General features: G+C 43.0%; 1 protein-coding gene across 3 annotated transcripts in view; it reads left to right on the top strand.

Annotated features, from left to right (window-relative positions):
- The window catches only part of GPAA1 (glycosylphosphatidylinositol anchor attachment 1), a 93,340-nt gene extending 74,415 nt beyond the window's left edge, over positions 1–18,925 (top strand). For all 3 annotated transcript variants that reach the window (XM_030220069.1, XM_030220079.1, XM_030220087.1), the window contains 4 exons: positions 6,774–6,845; positions 12,177–12,379; positions 13,272–13,442; positions 18,197–18,925. In XM_030220069.1, coding sequence (XP_030075929.1) covers positions 6,774–6,845; positions 12,177–12,379; positions 13,272–13,442; positions 18,197–18,440 — 690 coding nt within the window. In that variant the 3' untranslated portion in view covers positions 18,441–18,925. The remainder of the gene's footprint in view (positions 1–6,773; positions 6,846–12,176; positions 12,380–13,271; positions 13,443–18,196) is intronic.
- The last annotated feature ends 8,153 nt before the right edge of the window (positions 18,926–27,078 follow it).

The following is a 27,078-nucleotide window of genomic DNA, read 5'->3' as shown; positions in this document are numbered from 1 at the left end:
ACAGGCAGGGTAATGGGGAGGGTTCTGGGCTGGGCTCAGGTTCAAGGGGTTACAGGCAGGGTAAGGGGGAGGGTTCTGGGCTGGGCTCAGGTGCATGGGGTTCTCTAACACCTTACAGTCACAGGGAAGGTTCAGGGCTGGGCTCTGGTGCATGGAATTGATTTAAAAAAAATTTTTTTTTTAATTATTATTTTATTTATTTAAAGCACTTATAGTCTTGAACGTTCTAAGTGGATTACAATCATTGACATACATAATTTATAAAATAGACACATTACAAAATTCAACATCAAATCTCCCTCTTCACAATTAAATATATCTTACACTATCATTTACTTGAATGTGCCTCGTGTCAAATTTCTAAATATGTCTACTGAAACAACAAAGTTTTAAGTTCCTTTTTAAATGCCCAAGGGCTTTGTGTATCTCTTATTTCCTATGGCAAATTATTCCAGAGTTGTGATCCAATCACCTAAAATATTGATGAATGATATTTTTCCAACTTGATTTTTATTATATGATGGAACTTCCAACAACACTGTATTTGTAGATCTTAACGCTATCAGTGACTGAAAAATCCATAACTTAGGCAGTCCTGCTTCAAAAACACTTTAATAACCATACATAATATATTAAATTAATCCTATAGTCTATAGGGAGCTAGTGAAGTTGCTTTAATATAGGGGAAATACGAATAAACCAGCTACACCCATTAAGACTCTTCCCTAACATCTTAGAGTCCCAAGGAGGTGCATGGGATTCCCTAAAGCCTTACAGTCACATGAATATTGGGCTGTAGTTTCTACTTGTCCTTCGATAAAGTCTTCAGCTTCAGGGGGTATTGCAAATAGAAAAATAGCAAATCCTCAAGTTTCACTAGCACACTTTGTAAGGCAGTGTACTTGAATGCAATGGTGGCCCTTGGAGAATTCTGGGGTGACCCCATCTTCATTCTGGTTTTTGTAATTTTGTTACTTTGCTTTTCTACCCAAGCTTGTGACAGAAAGGGATTTGGGGGAGGAAGCTGTATGCTCGAAGGACAGAAATTAGGAAAGCTGGCAAATTGGGCAACAGAATAATAATGGGTGACTTCAGTTTCCTATAATTTGCAGAATCTGTAAAACTTAATATCAAAACATACAAAATTACTTCTACAATTATGTCTTCGGTATTTCAAGATATATTTTGTATCATTTAATGAAAAATAGTACAGAAAGAAAGACCTTAGTATATATCAGAGAACACCTCAGTTTGAACGATAAAGCTTCATAAATAAAAAGGGCTCCTTTTAATCATCAGTCTAAAAAAAACGCCACTTCAATGGTATTCATAGAACAAAAACAAGATAACCTTTTTCAAAGATACGATATTGACTTAAGACAATAGTAATGCTGATCAATAGCACTTAGTACTTATCTTGGATGACAAATCATATTCCAGTACTCTTTATATCCATCAGGTAAATGATCCTTAAACATCCCAACAGTGGTTCCCTGTTTCACCTTAACCAGGCTGCTTCAGGGGAAATGTTTTTTTAAATATCCATCCAAGATACTAAAGACATACTTGTAGAAGTAATTTTGTATATTTTGACTTCAATTTCCTTAATATTGACTGGATAAATGTTAAATCAAGAAACACCTGGGAGGTGAAATTCCTAGATGTAATAAATGACTTCTTGGAGTAACTGGTCCAGGAACTGACAAGAGGGGAAGCTATTTTAAATCTAGTCCTTAGTGGAATGCAGGGCATAGTATGAGAGGTAACTGTGTTGGGTTCGCTGGGAAACAGTGATCATAGCATGATCAAATTGGAGTTAATATCTGGAGTGCAGTCACCAGGGAAATCTACTGTAGCAGCATTTCATTTTTGAAAGGGCGACTATGATAAAATTAGGAACATAGTTTAAAAAAAGAAGCTAAAAGAATCAGCCGCATAGGTTAGGGCTTTAAATCCAGCATGGACGTCTTTAAAAATACTATTGTGGAAGCCCAGATCAGATGTATTCCATGTATGAATAAATGTGGAAAGAAGAGAAAACAACGGCCAGCATGGTTAAAAGGTGAAGTGAAAGGCTATTAGAGCCGAAAGAACATCCTTCAAAGAAAAAAGTATCAGAATGAAGAAAATGTAACATAAGCAGTGGCAAGTTGGTAAAGAAGGCTAAAAGAGAATATGAAGAGAAACTTGCCACAGAAACTCATAGTAACAACTTTTTCAGGTACATTTAATTTGATCTAATAATTTTATATACTGCCTTACACACAAGTTTTAAAGTGGTTTACAATAACAAAAAAGGCATATTACTAGAAAACAGATAGGGCAACTGAAATTAAATCCTACCTATCAATATTCATAATAAAACCTCAGAAAAGGATGCAATCAAAAATCATCAAAGGTATTGTGAAACATCCAGGTTTTCAAGACTTTTTGAAAACTGAAATAGCCACTTAAACTGCTAACCACATCAGACAGAGGATTCCATAAGCATGGACCCACATAACTAAAGGCCAGGTTCCTAGTCAATGACAATTTAACTGTCTTTAAAGATGGAAGTTGCAACAAACAATGCTGTGAAAATTCTAAAGATGTTGAACGTTCTAGAACCAATTTTTCAGAAAGATATTGTGCACAATATCTACCGCTCCGTGGAAGTCTTGCGAGACTGCCACCGGAAGTCTCGGCAGCCATTTTGAAAAAGCAGAGAGGAGAGGATCAGCACTATGGTACCGGGCAGAAAGAGTGGGGATCTTTCCTGCTCTGAAGAAGCCATTAGACCATCAGGCTGCCTCGAGCTGGGTGCCGGGAGGGCACCCAGGGTCAGAGGGGAGGTGGATGGTTGAAGTCGGGAAGGTAAAAGGGTAAGTCTGTTTCTCCTTTCTCATGCCACTGTCATCACTGTACACTCAAAACAAAGCAAGCAAACCTATGAGCTGCTGCATTCATGTTGTCGTTCTTTATTGTTGGTGTCATTTTTATTTAATCTCCCTTATATTTTCAAATATGCCAGCTTGTGCAGCATACGGATGTACACAGAGGAGGTATGACGGAATAACTTTTCATAGGTAGAGTAGTAATTTGTTATAAATCGTAATCAGTGTGTTATTTGGAGGGGCTGGTTATAGGGACATCCTAGCATGTGTTATATTCTTGCAGAGATTTTTTTCTCCTGGTACCAAAGGCCCACTAAAACAGACAGCATGTTATGAGAATCAGGTGCTCAACATTCAGAGTTTCTATCTATTTACTTATTTATGGCATTTATATCCCACATTAAACATGAATTAAGTTGAAATCTGGGATCATTTAAAATCTTTTTTTTTTCCCCTGTGCCTACATCAAAAGAAAAAGATGGCATGTGGGAACTTGCTCCTTTTGTTTTGTAAATTGCAGTGGTATATTATTAAAATGCACTTGCCTTTTTTATTACTACTTTTTCACAGAAAAGTATTGAATAATTAGAAAAGGGCTTCCTTCATGTAGAAGTCTTGTCGAGCATCAGTGTAAGTGTGCCAACATTGTCCAGTTGAGAACACTATTAGCTGCCAAGTTCATACAAAGTTGTTTATTTTCAGTAAATCTGTTGCTTCAGGCTGCTTGCTATGTGAATATCGCATCAAGTATTATATATTAAGGGCATTTGCTTTAAACTTTGTTTTAATTCCTTTATATAGTCCTTACATGTACATGGTTTTGCTTTTTAATCCCAAAGGTGAATCCTAAGGGTGGTTGAACAATTAGGTATAAAATGTGTTGTTTCTGACTTTGCTTGTTTTGAATTTTGGACTGCTTTGGGTCCTGTGCTGATTTGTACATCGGCTGTCTTAGAGTACGGAAGAAAATGATTTATGTTACTTTTACTAGTATTTTTACTGCTTACAGAACCTGGCTTTCTTAGTTGGGGGGGGGGGGGGAGGGGGGGAGGTGACTGCTTCACGGCAAGGGCTTGATGGGCCAGGAACTGGGATGGAGGAGATTACTTGCAGCGGGGACAGGTTGGATTTCTGTCCCTGTGCAACTCTCTATTTGAAAACACCCACATCCTTGAAAATACCCTCAATTAAACGTTTGAAGGTAGACTAAATATTATTGACATATGCTGGTCAACAGTGTCACGTCCAGTCATAGGAAGATATTTGATAGCTCTCCTTCAGCTTGTTTGGATCCATAGTGGCCCCCAACTTAAAAATTAATGAAGACCACTGCTGTAAGGTATCTCTGGTACATGTGGCTGCTCTCTGAAATTCCCTTAAATCATTTTCAGCAGATAACAGGTGTTGTTCTATATGTTCGATATGACTCACAGCCTCCTGTAGTGCTGGGGTGACCGAGCCCATCTCAGCCTGTATATTATTCAATTTACTGTTGAGCAAGGCATTCCCATTTCAAATTTCAGCCAGCAGAATATCTAACATAAAGCTCTGATCTGCAGCCAGACCCGGCAGCTCACTGTGGTCAGGGCCCCGCTGCCATCATGCTGGATCATGCATTCTACCACAGTGGTCTGATAGGCGCTCTGGCTCATCTTACATCCCCCACTGCTGTGGACTTTGAAGCAAGCTTGGTCTCCACTTTGTTCATCTTACACACCAGCCACTGTCAATCAGGCATTTTGGGGTGAACTCATGCCGACTCTGCAGTCAGGAAATACCTGTTAATAACAGCAAGACCCGAGAACTCAGCAAGGGCTGTCCTACTGCTAAGAGAACACCTTGGCACCCCCTGTTTGCAGTTATAGCTGCTTCCAGTTTATCCCATTGTTTTGCCTTTTCCCCCTTTTCTTTCCACCTGCCAGCTCCTCTTCCAGGTACCACTCCCTTTTGCCAAAGTCAGAAGACTTGAAATCCAGAACTTTAAGCTTGATGTGTTTGGACTCTTCCTTAACTTTGATATCAAACCTTACCATGTATTGATTTCTGTTGTCACTTGTAATTACTAGATCTAGTGTCTTTCCCTTCCTTGCGGGTTCCATTACTATTTGTCTCAGCAGAGCTCCTTGAAAGGCATCCATGCTCTCTGTTTTGTACAGATTTTATGGAAAGGATATTCTAGTCCACATCCAACAAGTTGGCATCTGCTCTTCATTCCAAACTTTTGGATGCCTCTGGCTGGCTCTCCATTCAGTTCTTCTATCTGAGTTGTAGACCACATCCATGTGGATATAAGTGTATTTTTTCCAAGACAGAATGAACAGAGAGGGTAAACAGCATACATAGAAAGTATACAAACAAAGCAACACTGGGCCTTCAAGACTGAGACAACAGGAGTAATTTATTGATAAGTGGCCCGACACGGGCCGTGTTTCGGCATGAAACAGCGCCTGCCTCAGGGGTCAGGGTTAGGTTGTAAGTGGTTTGTAATGTGTACCTGTCCAATATCTCCAAAGAAAGACGGGTAAAATCTTTAAGACCAAGCTCGCCTGTCTCAAAGGACAGCCACGATGTACAGTTTAAAAACTCCTGTAGTAATCTTGTCTTTTTGTAAGACAGCCCACAGCACTTCTTTCCCCATAAACCCAGGATGACACAAAATGGGAATTTTATCACATCCTGTCTGTCTTGCACTATGGTTCTCTAATTAGTTTTTTGTTTGTTTGTTTTGGGGTTTGTTTGTTTGTTTTTGCCAGTACTTTTTTAGTTTCACAGTAAACTCTGAAAGTGGCTTGGTCATGTGGTAGAGGCAGTCAAAGTTCATGAGACTTTGAAGAAATCATTGGTCTCAGGCCTGTAGTTCCACCGATTTGTATCTTTTGGTCCAGACTGATGGCAGAACTAATAGAGCAGGAGATGTTGGGGTAAAACAAAATTTCATTAACACATTTATCAAAATAGATAAAGCTGAAATAAACCATGAAAATCTACATAAGGTTTACTTCTCAAAAGAATATTTTTTGTGTATTGTCAGTGAAAATGAGTAAATAAACATTTATGTTTTAAATTTACTCATTTTCCCTGACAACACAATAAATATTCTTTTCAGCAGTAACACAAGTTTCCAATCTGTCTCCTGAATCAGCTAGTGCTATGACAGGGACCCCCAGGTATGGAAGATATAAGTATTTAAAAATAAAAATCAGCCGATCAATAAAGAATGTTACAGAAGTTTTGATTCAAAAAGATCCCTTAGCATTCCTAATGAAAGAGCCCCGAAACTGCAATATTGGGTTTTTTTTTCCTTCATTGTGAAAGTATTTTTTTTCTTCATGTTTTTGTTTTGTTAGGAGTGTTTGGTTTAGTGTGTACTTCTGATTTGTGTACTGGCTATGGTATACTATTTGTGTGGGTGGGGGTGGAGGTTACCGCAAACTGAGCACTCACAATAGCAATTGGTATGGTTACATTTGGAGCCTGATTACATTTCCATGTGTTGATCATGTTTACGTGCAGAAAATGGTGATTACAAAGTTGCGCAGGTGAATATGCCTGTATAGATACCCATGCAGACAAGCATATACAGGTTTTCTCAGTGGTATATTCTGGGTGGATCAGAGATGGAATTGCAATATATATATGTACTTTGTAAAATACATATGTACATATTTGCATCGGCCTCTGAGCAGGTATACATTTGTGCATAAGTATTTGTGCACTATTGTTCCAAGTGCCTAATAAAAGTGCATATGCTCCCATTTTAGAAAATAGGCAAGTCTTTGGAATATTTTATAGAAACATAGTGGTTATAAAATTGCCCCACTCCTCCAGGACTTTATGCTGTTTGTCATGGACAATTGAGCTCTGGAAACACAGTTGATTCTCTTTAACTGGCATCTGTACTCATTGGATTTGTGGATGAAGCTGACTAAGTCTGAGAGCGTGGAGGAGGATGGAGTCACAGATACAGAGCAGGTAATGTGCATTAAAGGTTGTTTCACAGAAAACCATCCTCCTGTTCTTGCTTTGCTACTGGAGCTTTTGTAGCCTTATAGAAACGGTGAAGATGTCTGTGAAAAAGTACCATTTGTTCCAAACAGCCTACCCATGTATGCCTTCCTACTCTTCTATCACAGGTCTTAACAATTTGTGATCCTCTGTTTCCCTCAGTCACTAAGCCCATTTGCATCTGTAGGAAATGAGAAATAAAGTCTGGGATAAGCACACAGGATCCTTAACTGTGCAGGGGAGTGAGGGGTAAAGTATAGGATAAGCACAGAGGATCCTTAGCTATGGGGAAGTGAGGAATAAAGCCTGAAATCAGCACAGAAGATCCTTCGTTTTGGGGAAATGAGGGGTAAAACCAGAGGGGTCGGTTTGTAGTGGGGGAGTGAGGGGTAAAGCCCGGGATAAGTGCAGAGGATCCTTAGCTTGGGGGAGTGAGGGGTAAAGCCTGGGATAAGCACAGAGGATCCTTAGCTGTGGGGGAGTAAGGGGTAAAGTCTGGATTCTGTATTTGACACTGCCATGTAACTATCCTTATGGGTGTGTTTTCATCATGTTTGTTAATTTAACCCATTTCCATTTTAAGATGATGAATTGCCATGGAGACTAAATATGAATTTGTATACAAATGTCCAAGTTTTCTAAAATGTAATCATCCAGAGTTGATTTTATCCTTGGTGAGCAGACAGTACAAAACTGAAGAACTTCAGCTCGCCTGAGAGAAAGAAGCCAAAGGAGCTGGCCAGCTGTAGGGACCCCCCCCCCCCCCCCCCCTCCAGATGAGAACCTTGAGTCTAGCACAAGGAACATCATTCTCCCTACCACTGAGCAAAAATAACACGAGAGAGAGAGAGCTGTGGCTGTGGAAAGTGCCCAGATTGGGGCTTACTAGTGATAGAATTGTCTTTGGCCCAAGTTATCAGAGATGGGATGGAGAGAGAAGGAAGCTACATTTTCCATCCCAGTATGTAGAACAGGAGAGCAGGATGACTGCAGAGGTGGGAGGGAGACATATAAATCAAGTTTAATAGCTAAAAGATTGGCTTGTGAGAGGGAGGAGCTGAAACCCTTTTAAAGTCTTACAAATTAAGGGGTCCATGCAGAAAGCTACCACAGGCAGAAGCACATAATTAACAAGTGGTCTGTGTACTCGTATTAGCTGCACGATGCAGAAAGGGTTTCTGTGCTGAAGTTAAGTGTAGTGGTAAAAGTAACCCCCCTGTAATTTTTTGCCATTTTCTCAGCAACTGCTTTGAATTTCCACAAGAAATTTTATGTACTTACTTAGTCATCGTATGTATGTATTTATTTATTTATTTATTCATTCATTCATAAGTACATAAATAATGCCACACTGGGAAAAGACCAAGGGTCCATCGAGCCCAGCATCCTGTCCTCGACAGCAGCCAATCCAGGCCAAGGGCACCTGGCAAGCTTCCCAAACATACAAACATTCTATACATGTTATTCCTGGAATTGTGGATTTTTCCCCAGTCCATTTAGTAGCGGTTTATGGACTTGTCCTTTAGGAAACCGTCCAACCCCTTTTTAAACTCTGCTAAGCTAACCGCCTTCACCACTTTCTCCGGCAACGAATTCCAGAGTTCAATTATACGTTGGGTGAAGAAAAATTTTCTCCGATTTGTTTTAAATTTACTACACTGTAGTTTCATCGCATGCCCCCTAGTCCTAGTATTTTTGGAAAGCGTGAACATACGCTTCACATCCACCTGTTCCACTCCACTCATTATTTTATATACCTCTATCATGTCTCCCCTCAGCCGTCTCTTCTCCAAGCTGAATAGCCCTAGCCTCCTTAATCTTTCTTCATAGGGAAGTCGTCCCATCCCCGCTATCATTTTAGTCGCCTTTTGCTGCACCTTTTCCAATTCTACTATATCTTTCTTGAGATGCGGCGACCAGAATTGAACACAGTACTCAAGGTGCGGTCGCACCATGGAGCGATACAACGGCATTATAACATCCTCACACCTGTTTTCCATACCTTTCCTAATAATACCCAACATTCTATTCGCTTTCTTAGCCGCAGCAGCACACTGAGCAGAAGGTTTCAGTGTGTTATCGACGACGACACCCAGATCCCTTTCTTGGTCCGTAACTCCTAACGTGGAACCTTGCATGACGTAGCTATAATTCGGGTTCTTTTTTCCCACATGCATCACCTTGCACTTGCTCACATTAAACGTCATCTGCCATTTAGCCGCCCAGTCTCGTAAGGTCCTCTTGTAATTTTTCACAATCCTGTCGCGATTTAACAACTTTGAATAACTTTGTGTCATCAGCAAATTTAATTACCTCGCTAGTTACTCCCATCTCTAAATCATTTATAAATATATTTAAAAAACAGCGGTCCTAGCACAGACCCCTGAGGAACCCCACTAACTACCCTTCTCCATTGTGAATACTGCCCATTTAACCCCACTCTCTGTTTCCTATCCTTCAACCAGTTTTTAATCCACAATAGGACATTTCCTCCTATCCCATGACACTACAATTTCCTCTGTAGCCTTTCATGAGGTACCTTGTCAAACACCTTTTGAAGATCCAGATACACAATATCAACTGGTTCCCCTTTGTCCACATGTTTGTTTACTCCTTCAAAGAATTGAAGTAAATTGGTCAGGCAAGATTTCCCCACACAAAAGCCGTGCTGACTCGGTCTCAGTAATCCATGTCCTCGGATGTGTTTTTAATAATAGCCTCTACCATTTTCCCCGACACTGACATCAGACTCACCGGTCTATAATTTCCCGGATCTCCCCTGGAGCCTTTTTTATATTCTTATATCCCACATTATCCAAAACAGTTCAATGTGGTTACAGATATTATAACAAATTAATTACATACATTCATCTGTCATAAACACAAAATATTTGCAAAGTTTCTGCAAACAGGATAAGGTTAGAGATTTATCATTATTTTCTTTAATAAAGGTTTAATTTAGAAAATGAGAAGAAGCATAGTTAGGAAAATAAGGAATGAACACATAGAGCCCTTTATACTTCAGCGCAAAATGGGAAAAAACATTGAGACTGATATTCAGTGAGGTAGATTTTGCATAACGTTAGGTGGATGACTATATTTTCAGCTACATTATGCATTTGTTAGGACTGTTGTTTAAGCGGTTCTGCTTAAATAGAAAAATTTTGGATTCATTTCAATGAGTGCCCCCAGAAGACTTCCAGTCCCTTACTCTTCTGCCTGCATAAACTATATATTGGCCAGCTCAAAATTAAAACAAAAATTAGATTTAGTCAGTTAACTCCAAAGTTAACTGCCTAAGGGGGCCTTTTACATGTTATTACATGTTGCTATTAAACAACGTTTAATTATCTTAAGCTATGTTGATGTTGCTCACATTTTACCGTTACTACCTAGCAATTTTTGCACATTAAAAATGTTCGAGCTAAAACACAGTAAAATAACATCATTCAAACGATGCAATTAACAATGAATATTCATGAGATATTTGCATGCATTGCCTCCACTGCATGCAAATCTCTCTCGTGAATATTAATTGTGGATATCCCAAAAACCTGACTTGCAGGGTTGCCTCCAGGATCAGATTTGGAAACCACTGATTTAGTGAATTCCTTGCCACTGTTGACCATTGTAATTCTCTTAGTTAGTTTATTTTCAAATGAGTCATTCTTTTGATTTGATGATATAAAGTTTGATGTACACCATGTTGAACCCAAACTTGTTTGGGATAATGTGTGGTATAAATGCTATAAATAAATAAATATAATGCTGAAAACCATAGGAAGAGATCAGAGCACTAAGGGGATAAGTATAGATGAAGAAAAGAAGAGGTCCCAAGACAGAGCCCTGAGGTATACCAACTGATAGGATAGAAGTGGAGGAGGATCCATGGAGTATACACTAAAAGTGTGATGCGAGAGATAAGAAAACCAAGAAAGATCAGAGTCCGGAAATCCAAGTGAGGACAGTACATCAAGGAATAGGTGGTGGTCAACGGTGTCAAAAGCAGAGATAGATGGAGAAGTATGAGGATAGAATAAAGACCTTTGGATCTGGCCAGGAACAGGTCATTGGAGACTTTAGCAAGGGCTGTTTCAGTTGAATGTAGAGAGTGAAAGCCAGATTGAAGTGGATCAAGAATAGCTCAAAATGAAAAGCACGTTCAAGTAGCTTGGATAAGAAAGGAAGGAAGGAGATGGTTTGATAGTTGGAAGGGCATAAGAATAGCCATACTGGGTCAGACCACAGATCCATCTAGCTCGGTATCATGCTTTCAACAATAGCCAATCCAGGTCACAAGTAGTAGCAAAATTCTATGCTACCAATTCCAGGGCAAGCAATGGCTTCCCCCATGTCCATCTAAATAATAGACTATGGACTTCTCCTCCAGGAACTTGGATCCAATGAAGGGATTTTTTGAGGAGTGGTGTAATTATGGCATGTTTGACGACATTAGGAACAGTTGCAGTGGAAAGTGAAAGATTGAGGATATGACATATAAAAGGGATGATAGTAGCAGAGAGTGCTGAGTAGATGGGTGGAAATAGGATCAGAGGAACAGGTAGTCAGTTTGGGGGAGGAAAGAATGTGCAGTTTCCGTTTCAGTGATTTCAGAAAAGATGGCGGGGTTTGAAGGAGGGTTGACAGAATGGACTGGGGGAAGGAGAGGTGGAGGTGGCTTGGTTGAGAACTCAAGGTTAATCTTGTGAATCTTGTTTGGGGAGAAAGTGAGAGGGGGTTGGAGGTGAAAGCACTTTGAGTAGAGAGTTCAGTGTGGCAAAGAGATGTCGAGGGTTTGAGCCAAGAGAGTTTATCAAACAAATATACTAGTCTTGTTTGGCAAGTGAAAGTAGACTAGAAGGAAGTCAGCAAAAATTTGAAATGTATGAAGTCGGCTTGGGCACGGGATTTCAGCCAAACGCATTTAGAAGATCAGGCACAGGAACGTAAGTAGCGTATTCTAGTGGTCAGGCTGGGGTTTTGTACACCTAATAGAATCCATGAGCTATGGATTACTGCACTCATTGCTCACTGCATCCTTGTGGTTTATTTTGGCGTAGATGCCGCATGTTAAAGCTACTGGATTTCAGCTGTATCCTGTGGCTTTCTGCATCGTTCCCTAAGTGATGATTGTTCATATGTCAGGGGCATGAAAGTTCCAGTATGGTTCCAGCAGAATGTGACTGGAACTGGTTTTCCAGGATCTCAGAAGGGCAAAAACTGCAGACAGCAGAATTTGATGAGATGCTCTTTTCATCTGTTGGTTTTTCTCCTTCCCTTTACTTTGCTTGTCTTTAGGAATCGAAGCCTGGGAATGGGATCCTCTCATTGGTGGCACCTGTTGTTATCTGTCATGCGACTGGACTGAGTCTTTATTACTTGCCAATCATGGGCCAGCACCTGGCCACAGAACACTTTCCAGTGTCAGAATCTGAAGCTGTGGTCCTGACTGTCATTGCCATATACGTAGCCGGACTCGCTCTCCCACATAACACGCACAGGTAAAGGACAGACGGAATGGAATATCCGAGGGCTGAAATTTCCATGGTACAGTAGCATTGGGCAGTCATGTCTTTCAGTTCCTGCAGTCTCAGCATCTCCAGTCTGCAGTCTTTCAGGGATAAAATAAGACTATATTTATTATTATTTTTTTAATTTTAGTTACATTTGTACCCCGCGCTTTTCCCACTCATAGCAGGTTCAGTGTGGCTTACGTATTATATACAGGTACTTATTTGTACCTGGGGCAATGGAGGGTTAAGTGACTTGCCCAGAGTCACAAGGAGCTGCCTGTGCTTGCAGTGGGAATCGAACCCAGTTCCCCAGGACCAAAGTCCACCACACTAACCACTATGTGGTGCTGACTCTCATATTTTGTTAAATATGGCTGCATTGGGTTGTGGACTGGTTTGATCGTTCATTCTTCTGGTTGATGAAGCTGGAGGTGCTGCAGTGGCAGTGTTCACAGGCTGCAGAGGGAAAGAGCTCTAGTTCTTGCTGAAGAGTTACCCCCAGATGCTGGGTTTAGGGCCCTTGATTAGAGCTCTGAAGGAGCCCCAGTGCATGTACTCTGTCAGTGCAGTAACCAGAATGGATACATTGGGAAGGGAGTTTGCATGTAAACAGAGGGGGAGAAATTCCCTGGTGGTTTACAAATGAAGGCACATGGGGCCTGCTCTAACTGAGCTGGAAGTCCAGAAGAACAGGAGATAATTTCCAGGTCAAAATCTGTTTGTGCAGAGATGTAAAAGTACATACAAACACACATTCACAGGCATATATATAAGAGAATGATGCAAGTGCTGCTTTATCACACCTCAGAAGGCTGAAGATTTTCTCTGGGCCTCACCATCAGTATTTCTGTTATAATTAATCTCTGTTTCTCACTTGCAGGGTCCTGACAGGGGCAGGCACCGAGCGAGGCTGGATGATGCTAAAGCTCATTTCGCTGCTGTATTTGGCTGTGCAGCTGGGGTGCATCGTACTGATTAACTTTTCCCTAGGATTCCTATTGGCTGTTACCATGGTACCTGTGGCAGCAGCTGTTCAACCGGTAGGGCCCAGGTAGGCATCCACCTTCACTTTTTTTCTTCCTAAATCAGATCTGTTCTGTGATTCTCAACAAATGTGAGACCAAGAAGGAGATTTGACAATTGTCTGACCCCAGTAGCAGGAAATTGATTGAATGACTGGTAAAGGAAGAGGTGCTATAAATACTGGGGAATTAAAGGATTAAAATTTTCATTGGTTCACCAATGAACATGGTCGACCACAGGAAGGGGTGGAGGAAGCAATTTTTCTTCTGTTAGAATAACAATTTCATCCCGTTGAAACACAAACTGTTGGGTCCTTCAGCAAAAATTGCTTCTTTCACCCCTTTCTTTTGGCCGACCACGCTCCTTTTGTGTATGTACCCTACTAAATCAGTGCAGATAAAAGACCAAAATGATTCATCTTGTCTGCCCAGCAGTAAAATCCGCCCCTTTCTTTCCAAGCACTCTACCAAAACCCTCATCCACACCCTTGTCACCTCTCGTTTAGACTACTGCAATCTGCTTCTTGCTGGCTTCCCACTTAGTCACCTCTCCCCTCTCCAATCGGTTCAAAACTCTGCTGCCCGTCTTGTCTTCCGCCAGGGTCGCTTTACTCATACTACCCCTCTCCTCAAGTCGCTTCACTGGCTCCCTATCCGTTTTCGTATCCTGTTCAAACTTCTTCTACTAACCTATAAATGTACTCACTCTGCGGCTCCCCAGTATCTCTTCACACTCGTCCTTCCCTACACCCCTTCCCGTGCACTCCGCTCCATGGATAAATCCTTCTTATCTGTTCCCTTCTCCACTACTGCCAACTCCAGATTTCGCACCTTCTGTCTCGCTGCACCCTACTCCTGGAATAAATTTCCTGAGCCCCTACATCTTGCCCCATCCTTGGCCACCTTTAAATCTAGACTGAAAGTCTACCTCTTTAACATTGCTTTTGACTCGTAACCACTTGTAACCACTCGCCTCCTTGGCCACCTTTAAATCTAGACTGAAAGCCTACCTCTTTAACATTGCTTTTGACTCGTAACCACTTGTAACCACTCGCCTCCACCTACCCTCCTCTCCTCCTTCCTGTACATATTAATTGATTTGATTTGCTTACTTTATTTTTTGTTTATTAGATTGTAAGCTCTTTGAGCAGGGACTGTCTTTCTTCTATGTTTGTGCAGCGCTGCATATGCCTTGTAGCGCTATAGAAATGCTAAATAGTAGTAGTAGTAGAATTAGGTGAGGGTTGAGTGCCTGATCAGGTTGTGTATGTGAAACAGTATCAAAGGACGGAGTCCTTTGTTACTGTTTCAGATACGCAACCTGATCAGCATAGGGCCAGGTCACAAGGTGAAAATTGGTGAGAGACTGGATAAATGATAAGCCATAGAGGGTGGTGGTAAAGACATTCATTCTAAGAAACAAGAGGGTGATCAGTGGTGTGCCTCAGAGATCTGTTCTGGGGCTGATTCTCTTCAGCACTTTTATAAGTGATATTGTGCAGGGGCTACAAGGGAAGATTTGTTTTCTTGTAAATTTCTTTAAAAATTTATTTCCATTATGTAGCTTCCCACTATTCCAGAACCTGTGGAATAGTTGGCTCCATCAACCAGCAGGTAGAGGACTGAAAACGGAGTTGAGACCTCTCTCTCTTGGCATCCAGTCCATCTTCTTAGTATTTTCTGTCTCCAGCAGGGTGGATGGACACACTTTTCAGCCTCTGGTTTTGAGTGCTTTGCTCCTGGTCCAGTTCGTCAATTGGTCTCAAGTTGAGCTTTGCAAGTGGCTTGAGTCTGCAGAGACCTGTCTGTGGTGCCGTGCAAATTTACTTCTTCCCTCTCTTCCCTGTTTCCTGTAGAGCTGGCCTTTTCATGCACAACAACCTAAAAAAAAATAAAAAAAGAGAGGAAAAGGAAAGAGGTTTGCTGGAGAGTGTAGGACAGAATGTCGGGCCTGAGCCTTTTTCATCTGTGGTAAGCCTTGTGGAGACTATGAGCTTAGAGGAGCAGCCGGCAGTGGTAGGTCCAACTAAAGTTTGACTCGGAACCACTTGGAGGGCTGCAAATTCTACTTGGTGCAGTCTCCAAAACCAAGACTCGCCACTTGGGACACGTGCTGCTGAGTTGGTGATAGAGTGAATGTGAGTCAGTTAAGCAGTGTTTTCTTTGGGACCCGCCTGCCAGGGTCGGGGCATTGCAGTGCGTACAAGCCGTGAATCCTGCAGCACGTGGAGTAAACAGTGAGCAGCAGCACATCTTCAGATATGGCACAGCATCCTGTCAATGTCTTCAGGCTCACTGGCAGAGCCAGTGCACAGCTTGATGCAGGAGAGCATGAGAACAGGCACCATTTTGTTGGGGCTGACTGGCAGTGAGGAGCAACCTCTGTCTGATCATTCGTTGAGCACAGCCACCATTTTACAGCCTCAGGGCCTGACAGCATTCAGCTGCACTTGGGTCTTTGTTTTCTCCAGAGTTTTTATTGCTCTTACACCAGGCCTATTTACTGAAGCAGGGACAATTGGAGTTGCTGCAAGGTGATTCAGTTTCTCGCCCTGCTGCAATTTCAGCTCCTATGAGACCTTGTTTAGCCTCATCTCCTAGAGGTCTGTCTCTGCATCTCCTCAGTCTATTCAGAGGAGCTGTCATTGAAGGAGCTGTTAGAGGAGGGAGATGACCCAAAAGTACTAAGGTTGTTTCATAATGAGAGGCTCAGTACTCTTATTTCTGAGGCACTGGCAGTGCTTTCCATTGAGGAGCCTTCTGCTTCGGTGTCTGGAGTTCCATGTTCATTGATCATGAGGGGGCTTAGAGATCCTTCTAAGGCCTTCCCGATGCATCCAAACATTCATGACCTGTAGCAGAATGGGTTTCACAGGACACAGGGCTGAGAGTGGACCAATGGGTTCTGGATATTTATACAGAAGGTTACAAGTTGGAGTTCTCCTGCTCGATTGCTCCTCTCCTTGAATTTTTCTTGTTGAAAGGGAACCAAGGCGGTCAAGATTCAGGCCATCGTATATTCCTTGCTGGCACTCCAGGCCATTGTTCCAGTTCCCCAGGCCGAACAGGGACAAGGCAGATACTCTGTCTACTTCATTGTCCCAAAGAGGGAAGGCACCTTTCATCTGGTCTTGGATCTCAAATGTCTGAACTGCTGCCTCCGAGTATCCCACTTTCGCATGGAGACACTAAGAACACTCATAGCCTCGGTTCAAGCAGGAGAATTTCTCACCACCTTCTATCTCAAGGAGATGTACTTGCATATACCCATTTGGCCACCACATCGGAGGTTTCTACTTTTTGCAGTGCTGGGCTGTCACTTTCAGTTCAGAGCTTACCTTGATTTGTACCTGTCTTTTTCAGGGCACAGACCGTATAAGTCTGTCCAGCAGTATTTCCCGCCTCCCAACCACCAGTCCCGCCTCCCTTCACTGGCTCCGGCACAGACCCCTTATAAGTCTGCCCTCCCCCATCCTAGCCTCTCAACCACCAACCCCTCTTCCCCCCGCCACCCAATTTCAGCTAAGCTTCTGTGGATCCATTCCTTCTGCACAGGATTCCTTTATGCCTGTCCCACGCAGTGTCTCACCATACTTTCTGCAGTGTCCCACCATACTACAACCAAAATTTATTTAACTTCACAAGAAAACCTTACAAACATGAAAAACATGAATCAAATAATGAAATAAAATGAAAAAAACAGCGACTACTTAACTTGGAAGTGCTTTACACAATGCCATGCTAGCAACATCAGCAAAGTAACACACTCGACCCCATATCAATCGTTTACTGGTGTTTCGTTCTATGACCTGCGTCTGGTGTAAATGGCAGTAGTCGCTCCAATGTTTTAAACAACTGGCTGCCTGATTGTTCTTATATCCTTTAGTGGTTTAAAACATTGGAGCGGCTAACACCATTTACCCCGGACGCAGGTCACAGACCAAAACGCCAGTAAATGATTGATGTGGTTGTCGGGTGTGTTTCTTTGCTGAAGTTGTTAGCACAGCAGTGCGTACAGCACTTCCAAGTTGAGTAGTTGTTTTTTTTTTTGGAGGGGAGTGTCATTATTTGATTCATGTTTTCTGGAATAGCTGTGCGCTATTAGATCTTATATCTTGCTTTATGCCTATCTGATGCCACGCTCCCCCCTCCCTTTTTATTGTGTCCTTGTGTATGATTAGGTTAAAACCTGTTGTTGTTGTTGTTGTTGTTTGTTTTTTGTTTTTGTTTTTACATTTTATTGGTTTGCCAGGGTCTGTTTTCTTTTTTTCATTTTTCCCTCCGTACTTTCAGCACTACTTGCTCCTGAAGCTATACAGCATTTCAGCAATACTGTGGTCTTCCTCTACAGGCCCATGCTCAGGAGTGCTGCTGGGTCATGCCCTCTGCCTGACAGGAAGTGTATCATTGTACAGGTGCCCTATTAGTATTTGTCAACAATATGTCAGACTGTGCATGTGTAATCTGCATCTCCCAACCCAGCTATGCTAGGAGCACTGAGCTGCATAGCTGATGGGGAGCCCATTCCTTCTAAGGCTAGCAGTTAGCCAGATTCCTGTCTGCTAAAAACAAATACCAGTGACTGATTAGGGGGGGGGGGGGGGGGGGTTGAAGAAGGCAAGAGACCCAGGTTTCCAATCGTTTTGATTGGCCTTTTTGATAGTGATGTGTAAAATGGGAACCTGATTTTAATATTATCATCTGCTGGTATTTGGCATACTTCAGTTTCTTTGTTCTAACCATCTATTCTCTGTCCCTCTATTTTTTTTTTTTTTTTTTGCAGAGTTCTCTATGCTGTGTTGTTGATTGTGGTCACTCCAGCCACCACCCTCTTCTTCAGCATCTTCCTGTACAAAGAACTCAATGAATATCCCCTGAGCGTACTTGAGTGCTGGCAGCTCTTCCTGCAGGCAATAGCTGGAGGCATGCTGGACCACTACCTCTACGGCTCCATAGTCTTTCCCTTCATAGCTTTCTTTGTCTACCCCTGCTGGCTTCAGCTCTGGAACATTGTTTTCTGGAAATGAGCAGTGTATGTGTGCTCCACGGTCTGGGCTTAGTCCCTGCAGAACTTCATGGGGCAGTGGCAGTGCCATGAGGATTCTGGCTGCAGTTACATTTGTGGTGGTATGGGTCAGGTCTCTTCAGCTGGGCATTTTAATATCTATTAAATGAAATATGTGACCTCTGTCCTTCCTTGGCAGCACTTAAGCTGCAAGGCCCATAGCTTTCCTTTACCAGAGGAGGAGCATCCCTGGAAGAACTGAAAAAGTTGTTTTGTCTGGACAGGAGTAGTGGTTTTGTTAAATGCTCAGTTAGGTCTGCTTACTGATGCTGAAAATGTATTTATATATATTTTTTAAAGGTAAGTGTGATTTGACATTCAGTGTTACCCCTGCCAGCAGTGGTCCTGTGGCTGACCTGCATGGATAAAAAAAAGATGAGTGGTGTCATGTGTCTGGCTCACGGAGGGGAGAAAGGAAATAAAGATGAGGTTTATATCATGTGATTGGCAGAGTTATTTTTGTGTTGTGTTCATTCTGTCATCATGAGGTATGATAGTCCTTCAGATAGTCTTTGTAGAAGCGTGCACGCGCACATGCACAAGAGATTGGGTCTAGAAAAAGTGACGACGTAACACTACTTTCTGGTGTCCTAATCCTGAGGCATATTCTCCCCTCCCTCCAAAGGAATTTCACCAAAGCTGCTGCTGTCTCAAGTGGAATTCAGATTTGGGGAATGATGAGGGAAAGGCTTCCTTGTAAGAAAGAGACAACCTAAAATTTATCCTGCTGGTCTGCTGATGGCTAAATATTAGGGAAATGCAGATAGCTTTTTGGAGTTCAAAATTCCTGTGGAATTGTCTGAAACTCCTTTCCTATTTTAAATCAGGCTACCTGGGCATGATTAGTATTCAGCATAGACACAATTAGTTGTGCTGAGATTACTGATTGTTAGGTATGGAAAAGAGCAATAAGGACGCCTGCAGACAGTCAACACCAGAAGCCCAAGTTATCACCCTACCAACACTTCCTATATAATAATTCTCACCTCCAACATTCGGTCTCTTCCTGGGACCGTGGCTCCGTGTTCTGATTCCGGCAGTAGATCAGTGACGTCATCTGCATCATACAGCCTCTTCTTTCGCTTCTGTTTCTGCTGTTCATGTGGTCCCGCCCTTGAGGGAACAGCTGAAACAGAAGCAAAAGAAGAGGCTGTGTGAAGCGGCATCCCTACAGTCCAGGAGGTGGGGAGGGGGGTCCTGAAACAACAGAGGAGGGAAGGGGGGGGGGCCATGAACGACACGGGGGGGGGGGAAGGGGGTCCTTTCGCTTATGCTTCGGCTGTTCGTGTGGTCCCACCCTTGAGGGCTGGACCACAGGAACAGCTGAAACAAGCGAAAGAAAGAGGCTGTGCAAAGCATGCGGGAGATAAAAATGTGCAGGAGGTGGGGAGGGGGGTCCTGAAACGACAGGGGAGGGAAGGGAGGGTCAAGACTGACACGGGGGGGGGGAAGGGGGTCCTGAAACTACAGAGGTGGGGTCCTGAAATGACATGGGGGGAGGGGATTCCTGGAAATCAACTGGAAGGGTAGGGGCAGGTCCTGGAGCTGGAAGGGGAGGGGGGTCCTGGATCAGGGGGTGGGGGTGGGATGGGAAGAGGGGGAGGGGGTCCTGGAACTCGGAGAGGGGGGGAGAGGGGAAATGGGAAGAAGTGGCAGGGGGGGTCCTGGAACTCACTTGTGAAGAAGTGGGAGGGGTTTCAGGAACTCAGACAGGAGGGGAAGGGGGTTCAGCAAACTCTCGGTCTCACTGTGTCTCACATATGCACTCGCACACACTGTCATTCTGACACACACACACTCTCTCACAGACATACTCGCACCCACTCTCACTCTCCCTCTGACACACACACACTCTCACAGTCACTCTCTCTCTCACACACACTCTCTCAAACATACACACTACGAGGAAAACCTTGATAGCGCCCGTTTCCTTAAAAACTGAAACAGGCCTTTTTTACTAGTTATATATAAACTGCTGGGATGGCAGTCTACTGCTTGTTTTATATTTCAATCTTTTTTATTCAAATGACAAACCATTCAGAAATTAACAACACCCAAGACACTTCATTCCGTGTCCGGGAAAAATGACCATATTGTGTACAAAACCTTTCCACAACCGTTTTCTTTTCCCCGTTTTAACATTAGTTCAACGGTATTGCCACTTTTCATTTTCTTCCCCCACCCTCCCCCCTTCCCCCCCTTTACCCCCCCCCCTTCTCCCTTTAGAACTGAACTACTTTCCCACTAATCCTTCACATCAACAACATCTTTGATCTTATCTACACTTCTTATTTAACGTATGTCCCATTAATTGTCTTTGAAGGTTCAAAAGTTCAGAAGGTAACTACGGGCTGTTGGGGTTAGTGTCGACCAAAAGGGAGTCCAGCACCTTTGGAATTCCTTCCCAGTCTCTGAGTCTAGGTTGTGAATCCCTTGCCGTTCTACTCTCATTAGGTGCAACATCTTGCTTCTCCATTGTTGTCTTGTGGGTGATTTGGCTGAGATCCATTCTGACAGAATGACCTGCTTAGCTACGATGGTGGTTTTAAGTACAAACTCTTTGAGCCCCCCAGGGCTGGGTATGCTCAACCGTGGTTGGCCAAACAACAAAGTCGCCTCACACCTCCAAGACGTGTTCAATAACTGTGAGACATATGTTGTAATGTTTCTCCAGAATTTCCAAACGTTCCGGCAGGTCCAGAACATGTGTCCTAACATCGCTCCTTCTTTTCCACATTTTGGGCATGAGCCCCACGGGGACACACCCATATGAAAGGCTCTTCGAGGGGCTATGTATAGTCTCAATGCGAATTTATATTGTAATTCCCAATGGCACGCTGCTTTAGTTAATTGTCTGATGGAGAGGATATGTGTTTGTAACTGTGAAGCTTGTATCTTGACCGGCAGGTCCTTATTCCATTGTTCAGCCAGTCCTTTATAATCCAGTTCCGCTGCGGTATCTCGGATGTGACGATGGTGATATGTGAGTGGGACTTTTTGCTGCGCCTCCATAGAAAATGCTGATGCCAATTCTTCCTGAACGTCTTCTGAACATAGTGTTTGAGCTGCTTATAATGAAATTCGTCTGATGCTGCAAGGTCAAACTCTTTCTGCAGCTCCAAAAATGATTTTATCTTACCCTCGCGGTTGAGCACCTGTAGAAGGTATATCACTCCTTTATTTTTCCATCTGTGGAACACCGCATACATGTTTCCAGGTGCAAAACTTCTATTTCCACATATTGACCTAAATGGTGTCACTCTTGTTGAGAACTTATGTAACCGGCATATCCAGTTCCATGTGGCTTTAGCTGACGGCATTATCCACGAATACCTGAAAATTTCTGGTATGGGGCCACCTCCCGCATGTAGATAATTTGTGAAATGAATCTCTGGCATCACTTGTAATTCCAAACTTGTGTTAGAAAAATCCTCTGTCCCACAGAACCAGTCGTTAATGTGGCGCATTCCACAAGCCACGGTCATATGTCGTATGCTCAATAATCCCAATCCTCCGTATTCCACCGGAGTTGTTAAGGTGGATACGGGCAAACGTGCCCTTCTCCCCTGCCAAAGGAATTTCTGTAAAATTTTGTTCAAGGTCTTTTCATCTTTTTTCTTTAAGTAGAGTGGGATAGTTTGGAATACATATAACCATTTGGGTACTATGGTCATGTTATAAAGGGCAATCAGTCCTAAGAGTGTTACGGGCAGTGATCTCCACATAGCCAGCTTCTCTTCAGTCTCTTTTAGTAACCTCCTAACGTTCTCTTTATAAAGCTCTCCCAGATCTGCGGGTAATTTAATTCCTAGGTATGTGATTGGTCTCTGAGTCCACGTTAAGTGTTGCGGGCCTTTCCAGGTTCCCACTGCTTCTGCATTGATTGGGAGAACATATGATTTAGTGTAGTTCAGTCTGAGCCCTGAATATTCTCCAAACCTCTCTATCCCACTCAGTACCACCTCTAGAGAACATTTGGGGTTGGTTAGAAATAATAGTAGATCGTCTGCATATGCAAACACTTTCAGCCGGTGACCTGTCACCTCTATTCCCTGTATTGCTTTGTCTTGCATTCATTGTTTCAACAATGGTTCCACTGCTAGCACAAACAACAGTGGCGAGAGTGGGCACCCCTGCCTGGTGCCTCTTTGTATGGGGAATTCTTTCTCCTTCTGCCCATTTATGATCACACTGGCTCTGGGGTCCGTGTATAAGGTTTTTATTGCTCTGGCAAACCACCCTGTTATGCCTACCATTGCTAAAACCTGGAATAGGTAAGTCCAATTTACTTGATCAAACGCTTTTTCGGTGTTTAGACTTATTACCCAAGCTGGAATATCTCTAACTTTACATGTTGCCATCGCCAGCAGTAGTTTCCTCACATTGTGGGCCGCTCTCCGATTTCTAATAAACCCAACCTGCTCAGGACCGACAATGTCAGGCAGACACGCCGCCAGGTGATCCGCCATAATTTTTGCCAGTAGTTTTATTTCGACATTTAATAATGATATGGGTCTATAAGACCCAGGTCTCTCTGGTGACTTTCCTACTTTTGGAATTAGTGTTACTAAAGCTGTGTTAGCAAAAGCTGGGAGGCGGCCTTCTTGAATCACCTCTTCAAAGTAGCCTAGTAGGTGTGTCAGGGCTTCAGGGGGCAGTAATTTGTAGTATTCCCCTGGGAGTCCGTCTGGACCTGGGGCTGATCGGAGTTTTTGTGTCTTAATTGCCTTTTGCAATTCTTTTAAAGTCAAGGGTGCGTTTAAGTCTTCTACCTGTTGATCTTGCATTTTTGGAAGTCTAGAGTTTTGGAGGTAGTTTATAAGTTCCTCCCCTTGTACACTCTCTTGGCTCTTATATAACGTGGTAAAATATTCTGTAAAAATTTGACCAATCTGCTTATGATCATTAGTCATTTTATCTGATTTATCTCTTAGGGTAGTCACTGCTCTAGGGCCTCCTTGGTTTTTGATTATATTTGCCAATAATCGTCTTGTTTTGTTACCAAACTTATGCAATCTATATTTATAGAACAGTGCGGACCTACTTTCTTTCTCATGCAGTAACGAATTGAGTGCTATTTGTGTTGACTTTAAAATGTCTATGGTGTCTTTTGACGGCCTCCGTGCGTGTGCTTTCTGTGCTTTTTTGAGTTTTTCCTCCAACATCATGATTCCCGCTATTCTGCGTTTGTTTTGTTTGCTGCTATATGCAATAATGTCCCCTCTAAGGACCACCTTTGAGGCCGACCAAAATAGAATAGGCTGTGTTTGTGCATGTGTGATGTTGTTCTGTGTATATTCTTCCCATCTAATCTCAAGGTATTTTGCAAACTTTGGGTCTGAGTATAGATGTGTTGGAAATCTCCATCCTCTACCCCTTTCTTTGTCTGCGTGTGTCTCAATTTCCACCCACACAAAAGCATGGTCCGAAATTTCTTCTGGGCCTATTTCTGCTTTTACCATCTGTGGAAAGACTGTACATTCTACCAATATGTAGTCTAGGTGGGATTGTGAACCATGTGCTCTCGATCGGTGTGTGTATTCCTTATCTAGGGGGTGAAATGTTCTCCATATGTCAATTAGGTTAAGTTCCCTTGTGAATAAGGTCATCTCTTTAGCCCTTTTCCCAGAATGGTGTGGTGAGGTACTGTTTGAGCAGTCTATCTGGGAATCAAATACCAGATTAAAATCCCCTACTACTACCAGCTTCTCCTTTCCTTCCGTGATACACTTACTTATTAATGTCCTTAAGAAGCTTGGCTCGTAGTTGTTTGGGCCGTAAAGGGCCACTAGTCTGAGTTCTAGACCAGGCAACCACACTTTTAGTATGATATATCGTCCATCTTTCCCAGTGGCCAGCAGTGTCGCCCTGTATGTTAATCCTTTACGAAAAAGTATTGCTATCCCTCCCTTTTTCCCTTGCGCAGGTACTGCAAAAACTTCCCCCACCCACGTCCTTTTTAGCTTTTTGTGTTCTATATCATTGAGGTGGGTCTCCTGAATGCATGTTATGTCTGCCTGATGTCTTTTCAGGGCAGTCAGTATTTTTGCCCGTTTGATTGGGGAGCTTACCCCCCCCCCCCTATGTTCCATGTTATTATTTTAACTGGCATGTTGCTTGCCCTGTGGGACCTTTATATACGTTTTCTCTTTTCCTTTTCTCTATCTACTTCTTTTCTGTTGTGGTGTGTGAAGGCATGTTCCTATCCCCCCTATCTCCCTCCCTTCCCTTCCTCCCCCTTAAACTCCCTGGCTCCATCCTCTAGGTCTTGAAGATGGAATGTGGAGATCACTTACGCCCATGAGTCCATGCCCTTCTGTTCCATTGTTTAGTGCGCTTGTTGATGGTCTCGCGTCCCCAAATTCGTTTTTTGCCTCACTTGGCGTTGATTAGTCCAGCTTCTTGCGCTGCCGCTGTTGCTGCCGCTGCTTCCTTGAATGATTTCCATTGGCCTCCAATTAACATCCTTAATGTGGCTGGAAATCTCAGTGAAAATCGTATGTCCTTCCTTGCTAAGGTTGCACATAATGGGTGAAATTGGCGCCTTTGCTGTTGTACCTCTGTAGAAAAATCTTGAAAAATTAAGACTCTGTTCCCCTCATGTTTTAAAGAATCTCGACGTATACGGAAGCCTTGCAAAATCTCCATCTTGTGTCGATAATTGAAGATTCTGGCCACTACCACTCTCGGTCGTGTATTATCTTCTGATTTCCGCCCAACTCTGTGTGCTCTTTCAATTATTAGTGGGCCTATTGTATCTGTGAGTGCCAGTTCTTTTGCAAGCCAATCTTCAAGCCAACACGTTAAGTTCCGTTCCGGAACCTTCTCTGCTAGTCCGACGATTCTTATGTTGTTCCTTCTGGAACGATTTTCTAACTCTTCCAGTTTTTCATGGCTCTCTTTTAGCTGCTTTGTGAGGTTTGCTATTTCAGGGCTGTAGCCTCTGCTATCGTCCTCCAAGGCAGACACTCGGGTCTCCAGATCTCCCACTCTCGTCCCTATACCATCTGACTGCGCGGCCAGGGTCTCTAGCTTCTGTTCCATCTCAGCCCATTTGGGGTCCCAGGCTCTTACCATTGCCGCGGTGAGCTGCAGGAGCTGTGCTTCAGAAAATCCTCCGGGTTGCGTTGCGTCAGCCTCCGCCATTTTGGATTTCTCGGGGCTGTCCGTCTTTGCTTTCTCTGGCTTTTCTTTCTTTGATGATCTTTGTGCCATCGTCCCAGATGTGTTCCTCAGGTATCTGTCCATATGTGGGGTTGTTGTCCCCGTCAATATTGGGTCTGGGTCCGCGAGAATCGCTAATTATCGGGCATGGGACTCGGAGCTCCAGCAACTCGCTGCTGTTCAGCTCATGTCTCGCGTGATCTCCTCTACTGCTTGTTTTAAACTTCTTTGTAGTGCATTGCAGGACTTGTACATGAGTTATAAATGGTAAGAGGTCTGCGGTTTTCAGAATGCCTTGGGTGAGAATCCGTTCAGACATTGTTTTTATTCACAGGGTGGCTTGGGTCCTTGGAAAGGGAGGCAAATAAAATTTAAAAAATACATACATTTACACATTTTGTACTTTTTATTTTTCATGTGAAAGGAATAGACTGAAGTTGGAGCTCCACATAATAATAAGAGATTGGTTTTACCCAATGAAAGCAGGATTGGCTTCATCAGTTAAAGGGAATGGGATTTGATGTCCCACCTTTCTGTGGATACCTGGGGCAATGGAGGGTTAAATTACTTGCCCAGAGTTACAAGAAGGTGCAGTGGGAATCGAGCCCAGTTCAGACCATTGCACTAACCATTGGGCTACACCTTCACTCCAGGTTCCAGTTCATCATAGACAATCTGATTACCAGAATGGAATAATCACTGGCCTTGAGCCTCCTTCAATTATCAAGGAAGACCTCATGAGAAACCAAATATCTTCATGTGACTGTATGCCACACTTCATTGTACCAGCGGTAATGAGTAGAGTTGGCAAATGAAGGCCCTTTAGCCTGCCCAGTTGGCCACCTATCAACACTGCTGAAGCTAAGGAATCTTTAGCTGTTAATCCTTGACTGGAGGAGCGGCTTAATGATTAGTATAGTGGGTTCCAGACCTGCAGAACCGGGTTCAATTCCCACTGCAGCTGTGTGTGACCCTGGGCAAGTCACTTAACCCTCAGTTACCCCAGGTACAACAGTAGTACAATGTACTACTTAGACTGTGAGCCCACTATGCACAGAGTCAGCACCTGTAAAATGAAACTGCAAACCACTTAGGTCTAAGCAGTATATAAATATTTGAATTAAAATATATTTTACCACCTGCACAGCTCTAGCTCTGGTCATCGCCCTTCCTCTGCATTGTGGTAAGGTTATCTCCTAAATGTCAGCTGTACAAGCTTGACAGCCTGCAGAAGTTCATACCTGATAACTTTTACCCTTAGCTGGTGAGTATAGTCAAGTCATCTTAGTGCTTGTGTTAGGTTACCTGCCATCTCCTCCAGTTAACCTGACTACATTCCCAAGTCTTAACCACTGTTTCTGAAACACAGCCATTACAGATGAATGAGTCAATGGAAGTTAACTGAGCCTTTTAGAAAACATCAGTGTGGCCACCTG

Source organism: Microcaecilia unicolor, chromosome 1 (assembly GCF_901765095.1).
Source record: "Microcaecilia unicolor chromosome 1, aMicUni1.1, whole genome shotgun sequence".
Lineage (NCBI taxonomy): Eukaryota > Metazoa > Chordata > Amphibia > Gymnophiona > Siphonopidae > Microcaecilia > Microcaecilia unicolor.
Note: the sequence above shows the minus strand (reverse complement) of the source record. Positions and strands in the feature narration are given on the sequence as shown.